The 14717-nt window shown below is 36.5% G+C and overlaps 1 protein-coding gene across 3 annotated transcripts in view; it reads right to left on the bottom strand.

Annotated features, from left to right (window-relative positions):
* Positions 1-10184, bottom strand: part of RFC1 (replication factor C subunit 1) — a 63801-nt gene extending 53617 nt beyond the window's left edge. For all 3 annotated transcript variants that reach the window (XR_012062158.1, XM_006209753.3, XM_006209754.3), the window contains exons 1-2: positions 10067-10184; positions 320-445 (exon numbers count right to left, since the gene is read on the bottom strand). Coding sequence is in view for 2 of the 3 variants with exons in the window: in XM_006209753.3 (XP_006209815.1) it covers positions 320-445; positions 10067-10069 (129 nt within the window). In the remaining variant the exon portion in view is untranslated. The remainder of the gene's footprint in view (positions 1-319; positions 446-10066) is intronic.
* Between the last annotated feature and the right edge of the window lie 4533 nt (positions 10185-14717).

The following is a 14717-nucleotide window of genomic DNA, read 5'->3' as shown; positions in this document are numbered from 1 at the left end:
TCCTCCAAAGCCTTCCTTCACCTGAAGTCCGATACCATTCACCTGGGACTCGTGTCTCTATGAGCAAACTTTGATCTTAAAATGAAAGCTGTAACAACTAAAAAGGGTTCCACCACTACTTCAGGAAAATGCAAGCTATGAATGAAGCAAAGCCATGTTAACTAGAAATAACTAATACCTTATTACTTTTCTTCCTCCTCTGCTAATAAATGAGTTGAAATCTGTATTTACTATTACTCAAGGCTCCCAATATATCAAATCTCAGAAGTGAGTTTATTTAACCTTTTATACGATTCAATATCGTATCTGGAAAACTGACCTTGATTTCCTTTATTCCTCTCTTTGCTTTTAAAGTTTCTTCAGCAGACTTTTTCTCATTCTTCTTTACTGTTTCACTTACAAGTTTCTTTCCACTTGGTACAACCCCAAAGAACTTCCGAATATCCTAAAAGCAAAAACAAGAGATGCACACACAAACATTAAGTGCACAAAATTCTAGTTTCAATTGTAAAAAGGAACAACTCTACACACACACTAATCTACCCTCAGTATTTCTTCAGTGAGATAGGTCCATGTGTGCAGTTGCACTCTTTCTATATGCAAAAGTTAACTGATAGAATTATGAGTCAGAAATAATGTGCCTAATGAAAAGATTAATTCTCAGAAACTGGGCAAAAATAAGTGAAATTTTTGTTAACAATAGCACAATTACTAAAAAGGCAAGTAACAAGTATTTATTGACTATGCATGCACATACCCCATTACTGCAGGCACAGTAGGGGAAAAAATAAAAGATGAAGAATATAATCCTTGCCCATGGGAGTTCTACTCTAGTTTGGGAGAACAATAACTCTCATAACCCTGATCATTTAAGATCTTAATAACTAAGAACCTTGAAATTATTTTCTTGTATATGATTTTTCCAAATCCCAAGGAAAAAATTTTGATGACTACAATATTTTCTTCAATTACTCTATCCCCTGTGTTAAACAGTAGAATCAAATTAATCATATTGAAACATTTATGATGTAATTTACTATTAAAATCACTCACCTTTCTTACCCTTTGCAAACATATTCTTCCCTATTCTTTTAGATTTAAGCTTTGAAAAAACTATGGTGTAGAGGAAAGGGAACAGACCTTAGAATGAGAAATCCCTGGTATAAATCTCTGCTCTAGTGGTTTCTAGCTATGTGACTTCGGGCAAGTCTATTTAATCTGTTTTCTCATCAGTAAAGTTAGACTAATATTCCCTACAGTTTATGGATTAATTATGCATCTATCACAGTTCTGGTTCAGTAAAAAGCTTCCCTTCCCTCTCATTAATGAACTATTATCCCTTCATGTCACTGAAACATAACCCATTCACAGTGATCTCTGCTCACAGGCAAGGGTATAAGGAACAGAGAGAATAGTGAGAATTTAGGATCTGAATTCCAAAGAACTGGATTCAAAAGCCAGTTGTACCATTTTCCCATTTTCTACTCTTAATGGTTATAAAACTGAGTTTTCAATCCTGTTTACATGTTTCAACCTCTCTCTCTTTATTGTGGTGAGGAAAACGCCTGTTAAAAGTACTCTGTGAAATGTAAGAAAGTTAACAATTTTTCCTAGAACCTGGCAGTAATTGTCATACTCTGAAAATGTCAAAAACCCCAAACAAGTGTGTTATGCAAACACACCAACACACACACAAATAGCTTTGTGGTTAAGCCAATAAGCAAAATAGATAAATATCTACATTAATTTTTTTTTGAAAGGTTACAGACTTCCCTGGTTTTGTACCCTCTTTTGTAAATTTCTTAATATAGAAAAGTCACAACTCCATCTTAAAATTACACCATTTGCAGAATGGATACCTCAGCTATAAACCTGAGACATTTGTGCCAGGTGCTAAAGAAATGATAGATGATAAAGAAGGCCAGAAAGCCACTGCCTTCCATATAATTTGCAAAGAATTGAGTTTGGGGCTGACAACTACTCACTTTATTGCTTCTGGAGGAAATGAGAGTTTCATATTGGAGTTTCACTTTTAAAATTACCAAGTGAGTATTCACTCAAACACTGGTGACTTTTTAAACAAACACGAACACACACACACACAGAGCACACATGCACCATGGATATACAAAAACTGAGTATTAATAATCAGGTTGAGGGGAGTGGGTATAGCTCAGTGGTAGAGTGCATGCTTAGCAAGCACAAGGTCCTGGGTTCAATCCCCAAAACCTTCATTTAAAAAAAAAAAATCAGGTTAAAGTTGGTGGTGGTTTTCCATCTATGTTAGAACCACAAATGCTTAAAACCGCAAAGAGAAAGAAAACAAAACAATTCAGGAAGTGGAACTGTTGGTTTAACGTCGAGCTCGCTGATTTGTTTGTACATAGTGCCAATCCTCAGCACTGTTGCAACCCTTCCTTCCTAATTAATTCTTCCTAAGTATTCACACCCCATTTCTTTTCCTTTCCCTTTATTCTACCCTACACTCCCACTCCATATGCCCTTATAGTCTGACGGCAGCAGAACAATTAAAGAAATTACAGCAACCTGATCTAACTTAGTACATAGTAAAAATCTAAACTTTTGGAAAAGAATTTTCATCAGAATGAAAGTCATTCTACTTACACCTTTTTAGGGATTATCTCCAATGTGAGCAGCCATCTAGTGTACAAACATCTAAGAGGCAAAGGTCACCAATTTGACATTAATTTATAGTGTGACTTCATCATACTCTTCAACTAACATTCCCTGTCTGGTATTCTAGATCTTTAAAGAGTTCATGAAATGAAGTACAAGCCTAGTGACTAATCAAACTCCCAAACAATGGATCTGAACATCACTCTTACCTGCACAGAATTCTTGGTGAGTATATGAATAGAAAAAGGAACACATTTTTAAATTTACTTTTATCATTAAAAGGAAAGTCCTTCTGAGTAGAACATCAAGGCTAGAAACCATCCATAAAGAAAGACATATCTGGCTACATAAAAATAAAAGATGCCATAAGCAAAGTTAAAATATAAGCAACTAACTTGAAAGTATCTATAACATGCTATATATAAAAGGTCTCCTACAAATCAACCAAAGATAACCCAGTGGAAAAGCAAATAAAAGCTATTAGTAGGAAAATTAAAAGAAACACAAATAACCAATAAAAGGAATAAAAGATGCTCAACTTCACAAATACAAAGAGATAAATTAAAACTTGATTATTTTTCTCTAAGTGTTAAAAGATTGATAATGCCCAGATTTGTCAAAGATATGGGCAAACAGATGCTTACACACTACACTGCTAATAAAAGTAAAAATTGGTATAACCTTTCCAAAATAATCCAATAATATTTATCAAAAGTTTAAGTGTGCATACCCTTTGTCCCAGTAATTTCATTTCTAAAAGAAATGGCAAAAAAAAAAAAAGATAGTTTTATTTGGGGAAATCAAGAGAAAATAGTAATTAACTCCTCTTCTTTTTAAATAGTTACTAATTGAACAAGTCAGTTCAAATACAGCAAAAGATTTAGGCAAAAATCACGTAAAAGTTGAAACAAATTTAAAGCATAGTTAAGAACAACATGTAAGTTTTTCATGCTTTTACTTATAGGACTACTGGGACATAGATTTATCTTTGATGATTCTTTGAGGTAAATAAGGCAAATAGAATGATTCATCTCCAGTTTATAGGTAAGTGGAATTAAGTCAGACAAATACAACTTTTTGTCAGTTTTGCCATTTACTACCGGACACCTGGAATGAATTACTTAACTTCTCTGGCCCTTAGTTTCCCCAGGATGCCACTTGCCTCACAGGATTCCTGTGAGCATAAAGGCGGCACACCAGAACGGAACCTGGTCCACTGACTCCAAATCCCTTTCACAGTTCTCCACTTAACCACGACTGCCCCCTCAGAGTTTTCCTGCTTAAGGATCTACGCAAAAGTAGCCATACCATACAACTAGCCACACGGTGTTTCCCTTCTCATTATTCCTGATACATCTGATCCTTGTGTGATTACAGGCAGGCACTGTGCCAGGGACTTAGGACACAAACATGAAAATGCCCTTATGAAGCTACTTGGGAGACAAATTAGTATATACAGAATTAAATACAAAACAGTGCTAAGACACAGCTAATCACCAAACTGTAAAAGCACCAGGAGCACCCAACACAGGGAGCCTTCAGGGACAGTTTACAAAGAAGAACACCTGAAATGGGTCCCAAAATGAATAGCAGGAGATACTCTTCACAGTCATAGAAATCTGAGCTGGTACACACTGCTGTAAGTCCACACAGCAAGCCTGTCTACCTTACTCATCACTGCATCTCAAGTTCAGGTCAACATGTCAGATAAGTAGATGCTTAATTAATACTGGCTGACCACATGAATGGTCATTCCTTCACATCTGGGCTCAGAAACAGAGGTTCTTGATTATAGAAAATGAAATTCATAGTAGATTTGTTTTTAAACATTGTGTTTTAATTTAATTGAGATTAATTTTTTTGCCATGATCTTACCTATTACTCTTTATTTTAAGAAATTTTAAGTGGGTATTAAATCAACACTGTATTATTTTAGAGATAAATTATTAAAGTTGGCCCTTTATAATATGGTACTCTCTTGTCATATTACAATATTGTAGCTAGAAAAAGCAAAATACTTTCACTTTTAGTACAATACTTTCTCTTCTTTGGGGCTTTTCCCTGAAGCTGATTAATGGCTCTCCATGAACGCTAAGTTAAAACCTGCTGATCCACATACTCACACTACGCAAGCTAACTCACACCCATCTCAATGTCAGTACCACCTATAAACACACTGATACCTCCTAAATCTTGCCTCCACTCTACACCTCCCAGTTCCATATCAGTGTAGCCAACAGTCTGCCATATACACCTCTACCCAAATGCCCCAAGAGTGCCTCCAACTCATAAGGTCCAAAACTAAGCTCATATTCTTTTAGGACTGGCTTCTCTCCCTTTATTTCCCACTTCAATGCATAGCATCACCATTCATGCAAAACAGAAGAATGGGCGCTCTTTCCTCCTCATTCCAACCTTCTGAATCATCCCACCTAACCTAACCTCCCAAATACTGCTGTCCTTTTCCCTCTATTTCTATTGCCAATACCTTGACTTAGGGCTTCATTTATTTCTTTAACAAACTCTTAGATAAGGTTTACTCTGTGCCAGACAATTATTTAAGCACTTTAAAAAACTAACTACTTAGATCCACATAACAAGTGTATGACATTCGTTAACTTCAATTTACAAACGAAAAAACTGAGAATACCAACAAGACATTTTCTAGTAAAAGTTTTGAAATTTAAGATGCTTCTAAATGTAAGCAAAAAGATCTTTTGCCCTCTCCTACCCTAAGATGTAAATAAAAATGCTACAACATTATTAGAGAGAAGCACTGTCTATCAGGCAGCCCAAATGTAATTTTAATATACTTAAGTCAAGACAAAGACCCCACCACGTACTCAAAAAAATCATGTATTTTTAGAAGTTTCCAACTAGGTTGGTTATAAATCTACTAGTAGAGTTAGAGATGAAAAAAATCTTTTTGCAATAAATACTCCTAAACCTGCACAGAAATAAGCTATTATAAAGACCTTTTAACTTTAAAAGGTCAAAGTACAGAAGCTGATATATATTTATTCTGAAGTATAACCAAATCGCTCTACTTACTTTTTTCCACTGTTGATGGGTTCAACCAACAAACAAGTTATATTTGTCTACCAAAAATGCGAAGAGAAAGCAAATCATGCCACTGTGTTCACTTACTTTGAAGAGAACAGATTTTATGCAAAATAAGTACTGTGGGGTGGTTGCCAAAATACTACGTTTTGGCTTTACTTCTCTATTTTGAAAGTAACAAAGAAATACATTTTTGATTAATATTTTTAAGTCATCCACCAAATCCACAAGCAGAAATTGATTATCATCAACACACTTTACAAAATCTATTTAAATGTAAAAATCATTTATCTTGAAAACCACTAACAGGCAAAACTATATATCTGACTAAAGTTGTATACTGATAGCAGTACAGCAAAGACAAATTATGAAATAATTTTAAAGTGGTTAAAATTATATTAAGGCCTTGTACTTTAAAAACAAAAAGTAACTTCTTGTAATGCTTTCCCGTAAGATCAGGAGAAAGATCCACTCTTGCCACTCCTACGCAGCACTGTGACCAAAAAACCAATTAGGCAAAAATTTAAGAGGCAACTAGATTGGACAGGAAGAAGTAAAACTATCTCTATTTGCAGATGAAATAATCTTAAATAGAGAAAAGCTTAAGAAATCCACTAAAAAACTATTAGAACTCTACATGAGTTCTGCAAGGTTGCATGATACAAGATCAATACGCTGCAACCAACTGTATTTCTATATTGTGCAAGGAACAATCCAAAAGTGAAATTAAGAAAATAATTCCACTTACAGTATCATCAAAAAGAACAAAATACTTAAGAATAAACTTAAGTGTAAAACCCACACTCTGAAAACTATACAACATTCCTCAAAGAAATTAAGGAAGACCTAAACAAATAAAAGATAGCCCATGTTCATGGATCAGAATATATTATGTTGTTAAGATGGCAATACTCCTCAAATTGACTAACAGATTCAACACAATTCCTATCAAAATTCCAGTTAGCTTCTTTGCTGATTCTAAAATTCTTATGGGAATTCAAGGGACCAAGAACAGGGAAAACAATCTTAAAAAAAAACAAAGTTGAAGGACACATTTACCAATTTCAAAGCTCACCATAAAGCTACAGTAATAAAAATAGTGTTACTGGCACTAGGGTAAACAGATCAATGGAACAGAATTAAGTGTTAAAAAAAACAAAAAGACCCTCACATTTGCAGTCAACTGATTTTTTGACAAGGAAGCCAAGATAATTCAATGGGAAAAGAACAGTCTGCAAATGGTGTAGGAACAACTGGAGATCCAGTACAAAAAAATAAACTTGGACCTCTACTTCACACCATATACAAAAATTAACTTAAAATGGATCAAAGTCCTAAATGTAAAAGGTAAAACTATAAAACTCCTAGAAGAAAACAGAAGTATATATATTCATAACCTTGGATTAAGTCATGGTTTCTTAGATATGACACCAAAAGCTCTGAGGAAGTGATGATGTGAGACTTAAATGATGACAAAAAGGCAAAGAATTTCCAGAGGAAGAAGAGTATTCCAAGAAGAGAAAATAGCAAGTATACAAGTTGGGACAGAACCAGCTTAACACATTCAAAGGACAGACAGATGAGATCAGAAAGGTCGGGAGGGGCCTTAGAGGCCAAGCACTAGTACCTATGGCAAAAATTACATTATAAAAGGGTGACTACATTACTCTGAGGGAGCATTCACATAATAAACTACAATGTGAAAGGTATCCCCCAGAATGGGGCAACCAAGCAGCTTAGATGTAGCCAGGCTTTCTTGACATCTCTTCAAAAAGGCTGTCCCTTAAGTCTCATGCATGTTTGATTCAACTTTGTGCACATTTTCAATAAATAATTATGCCAGTCAATGAATTACACATGCTGACTTCTAAAACATGGCATCTCTCAAATTTCATACACATTTTGAACAAATAATTAAATCCTCACAGCAATCCAAATCATTTACACAGCTACTTTTTTATTCTATTTATTTTAATTTCAATTCAATCCCTTTTTTAATAGGCATTATATTCACATGGTTCAAAAATTCAAAGAGGTAAAATATCTCCCTCCCACCCTGCCCTTAGACACACACTTCCCATCTTTGGAGGCAACAAATGTTATCAGTTAGTTCCTTGTGTATCCTTCACATCTTCAAGCAAATACATGTACATTTTTTTCTCTTTTTCTACATAAAGTGGTAGCATATTTTACGTATTGTCCTGCACTTTCTTTTTTCACTTAATTATCTTGGCAATTGTTTCACATTAGGACATAAAGTGTTCTCTTTTATGGCTGCATAGTATTCTATTTTGTGAGTACAGTATTGTACTCCTGTACTGCTAACTTTAATTAGAAACGATTTGAGAAAAAGATGCAGCTCCCAGGGCAAGAGCTGCTAACCTTGCATCCAAAGAAGGGCTGCATAAGATATGTAAATCCCCTAAAATAGTGTGTATGTGTCTATATGTATTTCTGTGGGCAGAAAACTTGCACTCCATTCACCACATTATCAAATGGAGCTGTGATCCAAACAAAAGTTAAGAACTACTGTACAATATAACTTGTGCACAGGTGTTCAATAAACATATGCTGAATAGAATTTTGGTCTAGGGTTCTGCTAATTTGTGTACTAGAGACAGGAGGACTAAATTAAACACCAATACAATCCAAAACTCTACGTATTTTATAGAACTTCTTCCCTTTACAAACAGCAAAAGTGATCCATTTGACTCCCTTTTCTGAAACGGACTTTATTTTTCATCTGCACCATGAACAAGAATACTAAGAAAGAAAAGAACCAATTATTTAAAGTAACTGAATGATCAAAAGTTGACTATACAAGCTGTTGTTCACCAAACTGACAACATCAGAGGCATCCCTTAAAGTCTTTGTGATGTTCCACACGGTCCTTCCTGAGAAAATTAGATCATTAGTCACGTAGTTGTATATTGCCTACCACAAGCCAGACACCAAAATAGAAGCTCTACGTTATTTAATCCTCCAATCACTTAAGGCAATTTTATCTTCCCCCTTTTACAGGTATCAAACAGGATTTAAGAGGTTAAAGTAAAGCTATTTATTTGTTGAAAACCACTTAACCATTAAATGGCAGAGCAAGACCAAAACATCACCTCACTTTCATCTTCAAGACTCCAAATCTCATCAACTCTCCACAATACCTGAAGTCTAAAATGTAATTATGACCATTTTAGAGAAGTGGTATAATGTAGTGGTCAGAAGAATCTAGGCTCTAATTGTAGTTCAACTATTTATTAGTTATGTCACAAATTGTTTAAACTTGAAAAGCCTCCTTTACCATCTGTAAAAATGGACTGCTGTGAGGTTTAAATGATAAAAGGTATGTAAAACAAACAGCTCACACACTGACCTGAAGAAGATACTTGTTACAAGGTGGCTATTATCATTATTTCATCCTTCGTTGGGTAAAAATATAAAGGCTGTAAGGTTTCCTAATCTGGCATAAAATTCCACACACCCCACCCCACTCCCAGAATGCTGGAATTATGACAAATGAGCTAAACAGTGATTGAAAAATAATTATGTCTGATTATTAAATAGGTTCTGGCTTAACAGACCATCATAAGTTGTTTTTTAAATTATTTCAAACACATACTTGCACCTATTGACATTCCAGTATGTTTTGAAGGCTGCAAAACTATTTCGCTCTCTATTTAAATGCTTTATGCAAAATTATACTATGAGGGTTTTGTTTTGTTTTGTTTTTTTAAAGATTATTTAACATCAGGTGGTAAGCGATGGCAGCTGTCAGATGTATTTCAGCTGTTTCTACTAGCTGTTCCCCCTCCCCTTGTAAACCATGTTCTCTCTTTGATTTCCATGAACTCATCTAAACAAACTAGAACACCCTCTCCTTGCCGTCAATCTCAAAATGACTCTATGGTGAGCGTTTCGCAGAGCTGTTAATGACGAAAGTTGAAGGCCTGAGGCAACTTATCTATTAGAAAAGAAAGTTTGTTACATTTTTCTCCTTCATGACCCAAAACTTGAAATCAACTCTCTAGGCAGGACTCAAACTGAGGTTCGAGGCAACGCTGAACAGGAAAAACAACTTTACGGCTAAGCCCAAATAATCACCTAACATTACTCCCTTCCTTTCTCCCTTCCCCCCAAGAGTGAAAAAAAGTGAAACCGCCGCACAGCACCAAGAGCCCTGCGCGCTGGCTGCGGCCGAGAGCTGAAGCCCCACGGAAAGCTGTGCGACCAGTGCCCCTTCCCTGCCTTCGCTCCTCTCCGGAGCCACGCATCGCGGTCCTCCCCGACCCTCCATACCAGGCGTGCCCGGTCCACACCCAGCCTGCAAACTCTCCCCAGCCCCCGAGCCGCACGGCCTCCCCCGGGGGCTCACCATGGCAGCCCACGGACGAAGGCGCGGCGGACAGGCCGGCCGGCGGGCGAATCCGTTACCGGGGCTCGCGGTCCCTTCGCGCCAACAACTTCTCCCGCGAAGTAGAAGGAGGTCGAGGCAGCGGCGCCCGGTGATGACGTCAGGAGGCGCACAGCTTCCTCTCGGCCGGGGCGGGAGGCGGGAGAAGCGACGTGGGCCCAGGTGCCGCCCCTGAGGCCGGCGGGCCGCTGTCCTCGCGAGGAGCGGCGGGACCCAGGCCCGCGCCCAGATTTTTTGCCTTCGGCTTTTGGCGGGGGCGCTGGAGTAGGGAGCTTCCGAGATTGGCTTCCTCGGTTCCTCCCGGATACACGTTTGAGGGGTGCGTTGCCCTACTTAGTAACTTTAAAATGTTTCTATTACCAGCCGCAGTAAGACACATTTTAGGTGTATTATGTTTCATATATTACATCTCAGTATCTATTCTGAACAAGAATTTCATCAAACAGTATTTACCCTGATTTTTTTTTTCTTAAATGTTTGCCCTACCAAGTTGTTTTTTTCGTCCACTTCGAAGTGGAGATCCGCAGTTTGAAAACTGGCTAAAGGACAATTTTATGCTGTATACTTCCAGAACAAAAAAGAATTAGGTAAAATCATCTAGTCATTACCACCCACTCCATTTTATAAATGAAATAGGCCCAAACAAGCTAAGGTGCCTAGGCTGGGAATCTAGGCCTACAAATTATTAAACCTGCTCTAAGTCCCTCAAAGGGGTGTGTCTATGTGTCTGTGTGTGAGTGAAGCCAAGGGATGACAAAGTATGTCTATAGAAGAACAATGATCCCGAAAGCTTTGGAGTAAAAAGGTTTTATATTGATAACCAATTGAACTGTGGAATAGAAAGTGACATTTACATACAATTTTAAGAGAAAAACGTGAGACCTTTAGGAGTTTAGTGGGGAGAGCAATATCTCCCTCCAGCTTTGGCCCCAGACTTTTAAATCCTTGTCCGTCCACCCACCCACCCCTTGTTCCCTCTTGCATTTTATCACACCCATCTCTTTACAATGAAAGATAGTAAAGCCTTCTGGGGTAAAACACAGGCTAAGCATGGAGAACTCACATTTATTAAATGGCCACTATAATATGTTCCAGACATGCAGCTATGTTTTTTTTTTTGATGTATAGTCAGTTTACAATGTTGTGTCAATTTCTGGTGTACAGCACAACGCTTCAGTCATATATGAATATACATATATTTATTTTCATATTCTTTTTCACTATAAGCTACTACAAGATATTGAATATGTTTCCCTGTGTTATACAGTATAAACTTGTTTATTTTACAGACATGCAGCTATGGACTATCCCAGTTTAACTCATCTAATACCTACATTGATACTGGCAACTATTATTATCTCCAATTTACAAAGGCGTAAACTGGAACTAATGAACAGGGCCTCATTGCATGGGACCCTCTGAAGCCAGTGTGCTTGTGTTCCTAGCCCTACCACACTAATTATGTGACCACGGGGAAGTTACTATGGCTCAGTTTCCTCATCTGTAAAGTAAAGATAATAGTACTATGTTCTTCATAGGGTTATTGTGAAATTGTTCCTGGCATATAAGCAGGTAGTAATATTTTTTTAAGTCAGCTGTTATTATTATTACACAAGGCTAGGTATTATCAAGGGAGATAGTTCAAAAAACAAACTTACCTACTCCATAATTTTGCTTAGGGAAATATTTGATTGGGGAGAAGGGGATTCATCAGATCCTTTGAGAAATCAATAAAAACTATGAACCAAAAAAATTAAATGAAATAATTTTTAAATAAATAAAAACAAAAACTATGAACCTAGTCTCCAGAAAAATGTACATAGCAAACACATCATGTAACTTTTTACCTATAACTTCAGAGAACCTAAACCAATTTACAGTGTTCATTGTGTTATAAATAAGTGAATAAGATATATTTTAAAAATCTTACGTATCTTTTACATTATACTACTTTAAACTTTTGCATTTCTTCTTCAGTATTTTGAAGGCTTCCTTGAATTTGGGTGAGACATAAGTTAGAAGACTGTAACTTTCAGAAAGATACTGAACTGAATTTGTTGGATTGTTTAGGAACATTTACTTGTAAATATTTTATCTCAGAAAAGTACCAGATTAAAAATGGCTGTATGTGCTTTCATACTCCTCCTCCAACATGAGATGACCTGTGACTGATTTGACCAAAGAATATGGTGGGAATAATGCTATGACAGTTCCAAATCCAAGCTTTCAGAGGACTAGCAGCTCCCACCTTGCTCTCTTGGAACCTGAGCCACCCTGTAAAGCAGGAGAAGGCACCAGTCAAGCCCAGGTTTACAGCCATCTCCACCAGGTACCGGGCTTGTAAGTGAAACCATCTTGGACCCAGGATACCAGCTGCTAGTGGAAGTCCACCAAGTGACCCAAGTCAACACTACATAGAGCAGAAAAATCACCTACTCAAGGCTTGCCTAAATTCTCTGACTCACAGTAGTTTGAGGATAATAAAATGATTGTTCTTTTAAGGTATTAAGTTTGGGGACATTCTGTTGTAAAGTGATAGATAACCAGAGCAGAAATGTTTTAAAGAACCCAAAGGGTAACCAAAAAATAAGCATGAACAGAATATGCATGCTTATTTTCTCCGCTGTGGTGATTTTTCACTGATGCATCATTCAACAAATATTTATTGAGCATCTGCTCTGTGTTGGCACCTTTTTATGTGCATGCTGGGAACCCATGCATAGTAAACAAGACAGACAGGCCCAGCTTCCCTGAAGTTTATATTTTTGAAGAAAAGAGAAAAACAAGTCAGTAGACAAAAATAAATGCTATACCTTCAAATAAGGGTAAGTGCTATAAAGAAAGGGTTTATAAGATTTTAAGCCAAAAGACTGCTATGATCCCATCATTTTCACACTTTGTATTTTATGACCAAAAAGAAAAAAAAATTACTATGTATTTTATGGGAAAATATGATACTCATTTGTTTTCCATGGCAGAGAAATCTGATGAGTGCTAGGAGATTGCCAAATGTGATTTTTTTCAATTTTGTCTATAGCAGAGCAGCAGTCTCCTGTTAAGTTTGTTTATACATAATAACTACATCGGACTTTAACCCTTCCTGGGCACTTTTCCATAACAGTGTCTAGTTGGAATTTCTTCGAGGCAAAAGACCAGCCTGTGTACCCCTACCGTCTCTATGTGGCCTTTCTTTGACCATAAGAATAAGATGATAAAAGGTCATAACTACTCCCACGTCTCAATATTAACTGAAAGACTGCAGTGATGCATCTCCCAGAGACTGAGATTACATGAAGAAAGAATAGAACAAATGCGGGCTGTGTAGATAGTTTTTTAGAGAGGCAAAGAAAAGTCAGTGATGTAAAACATTAGCTAACAAAGATTCCTTGAGTGTTTTCTTAAAAGTATTTTCATCAAAACTATTTCCTCATGTTTTCTTTAGTCTGCTTTCTTTAATTCAGTTCTTCTTAGTATAAATGTTTCTGAAACCAGCTGATGAGTAAATAAGACTAATGCTTTGTTTGTAGAGTAACATTGGTAACAGATAATACAGCAATTGGATAAGCACTGCAGTCTCCAGAATTAAGAGTGTCTATTAAAAGTCTAAAATATTTTGTAAAATATTTTTTCTTTTAATAATAGTTTGAGACCTATCACAGAGAAGACACATTTTAAGAAATACATTATATATTGGATCTGATCACCTAATGCTCACTGGCCTTGTCTTAATCCTTAAAAGAAAGGACTTCTGGGAAAACTTTGTCAGCAAAGCCAATTTTGTGAAAGTTAGGGCTCTCTTTCCCTCCCCCACTTAAGGATATACCACTGGCAGAAGAACTGCTGACATTCCATGAAGAACTCTTTCTCCCAAAACTTATTAATATTGACATGAATGTGTCTAGTAATATGTTTCTAAATTTGTGAATAATTGGATTATGTGAATAATAATTGGCTCTCTTTCCATAACATATACAGAGAGTTAAATTGTTGCCTTCCTGAAACTGACTAAAAGCCCTGTGTTAGTTAGAAAGTGCATGACTTGAATTTTGGTCATCCTTTATAATCTAAGTAACTATTGCCATGTGTAAGTAGAAAACAATTGCAAAGCACAATATAAATTCTCAGTGTTAATGCCTGTGCCTTACTTAACTTATCTGTGTGATAGGAAGAACTCTTTACAAATGGAGTCAGTTTGAAATGCTTTTCAGAACCACAATAGTTACATTGTCTTTCCCACAGACTTTTATAAGTTAACAGAAATCAATCGAATTTTCACTGTGCAACAACAAATGTGACTTTCTGCCCTCTGGACAAATATTAGCATGCCCTGCTTTGTCAGAATTTGTTGGAACATTTTCCTTATAGAAAACAGCCTATTAGGCAGCTTGTCTTTTTCTGTGTTTGTGATGCCTGCAGAGATCCAGAACAGTGATACTGATCTTGTAATCCATTTATGAACATAACATTAGGTCATAATCTGTCAGCATTAAAGTGCACATGTTCTAACTTAGGAAATTTGGCACTATGTCATTTATCTTAATTATCTGATGATATCCAGTTAATCTTCTCAATATGATTATGCTTGAGTAATTAAAGTTTTATAAACTTGCCT

The sequence above is a fragment of the Vicugna pacos genome, chromosome 2 (assembly GCF_048564905.1).
Source record: "Vicugna pacos chromosome 2, VicPac4, whole genome shotgun sequence".
Classification (NCBI taxonomy): domain Eukaryota; kingdom Metazoa; phylum Chordata; class Mammalia; order Artiodactyla; family Camelidae; genus Vicugna; species Vicugna pacos.
Note: the sequence above shows the minus strand (reverse complement) of the source record. Positions and strands in the feature narration are given on the sequence as shown.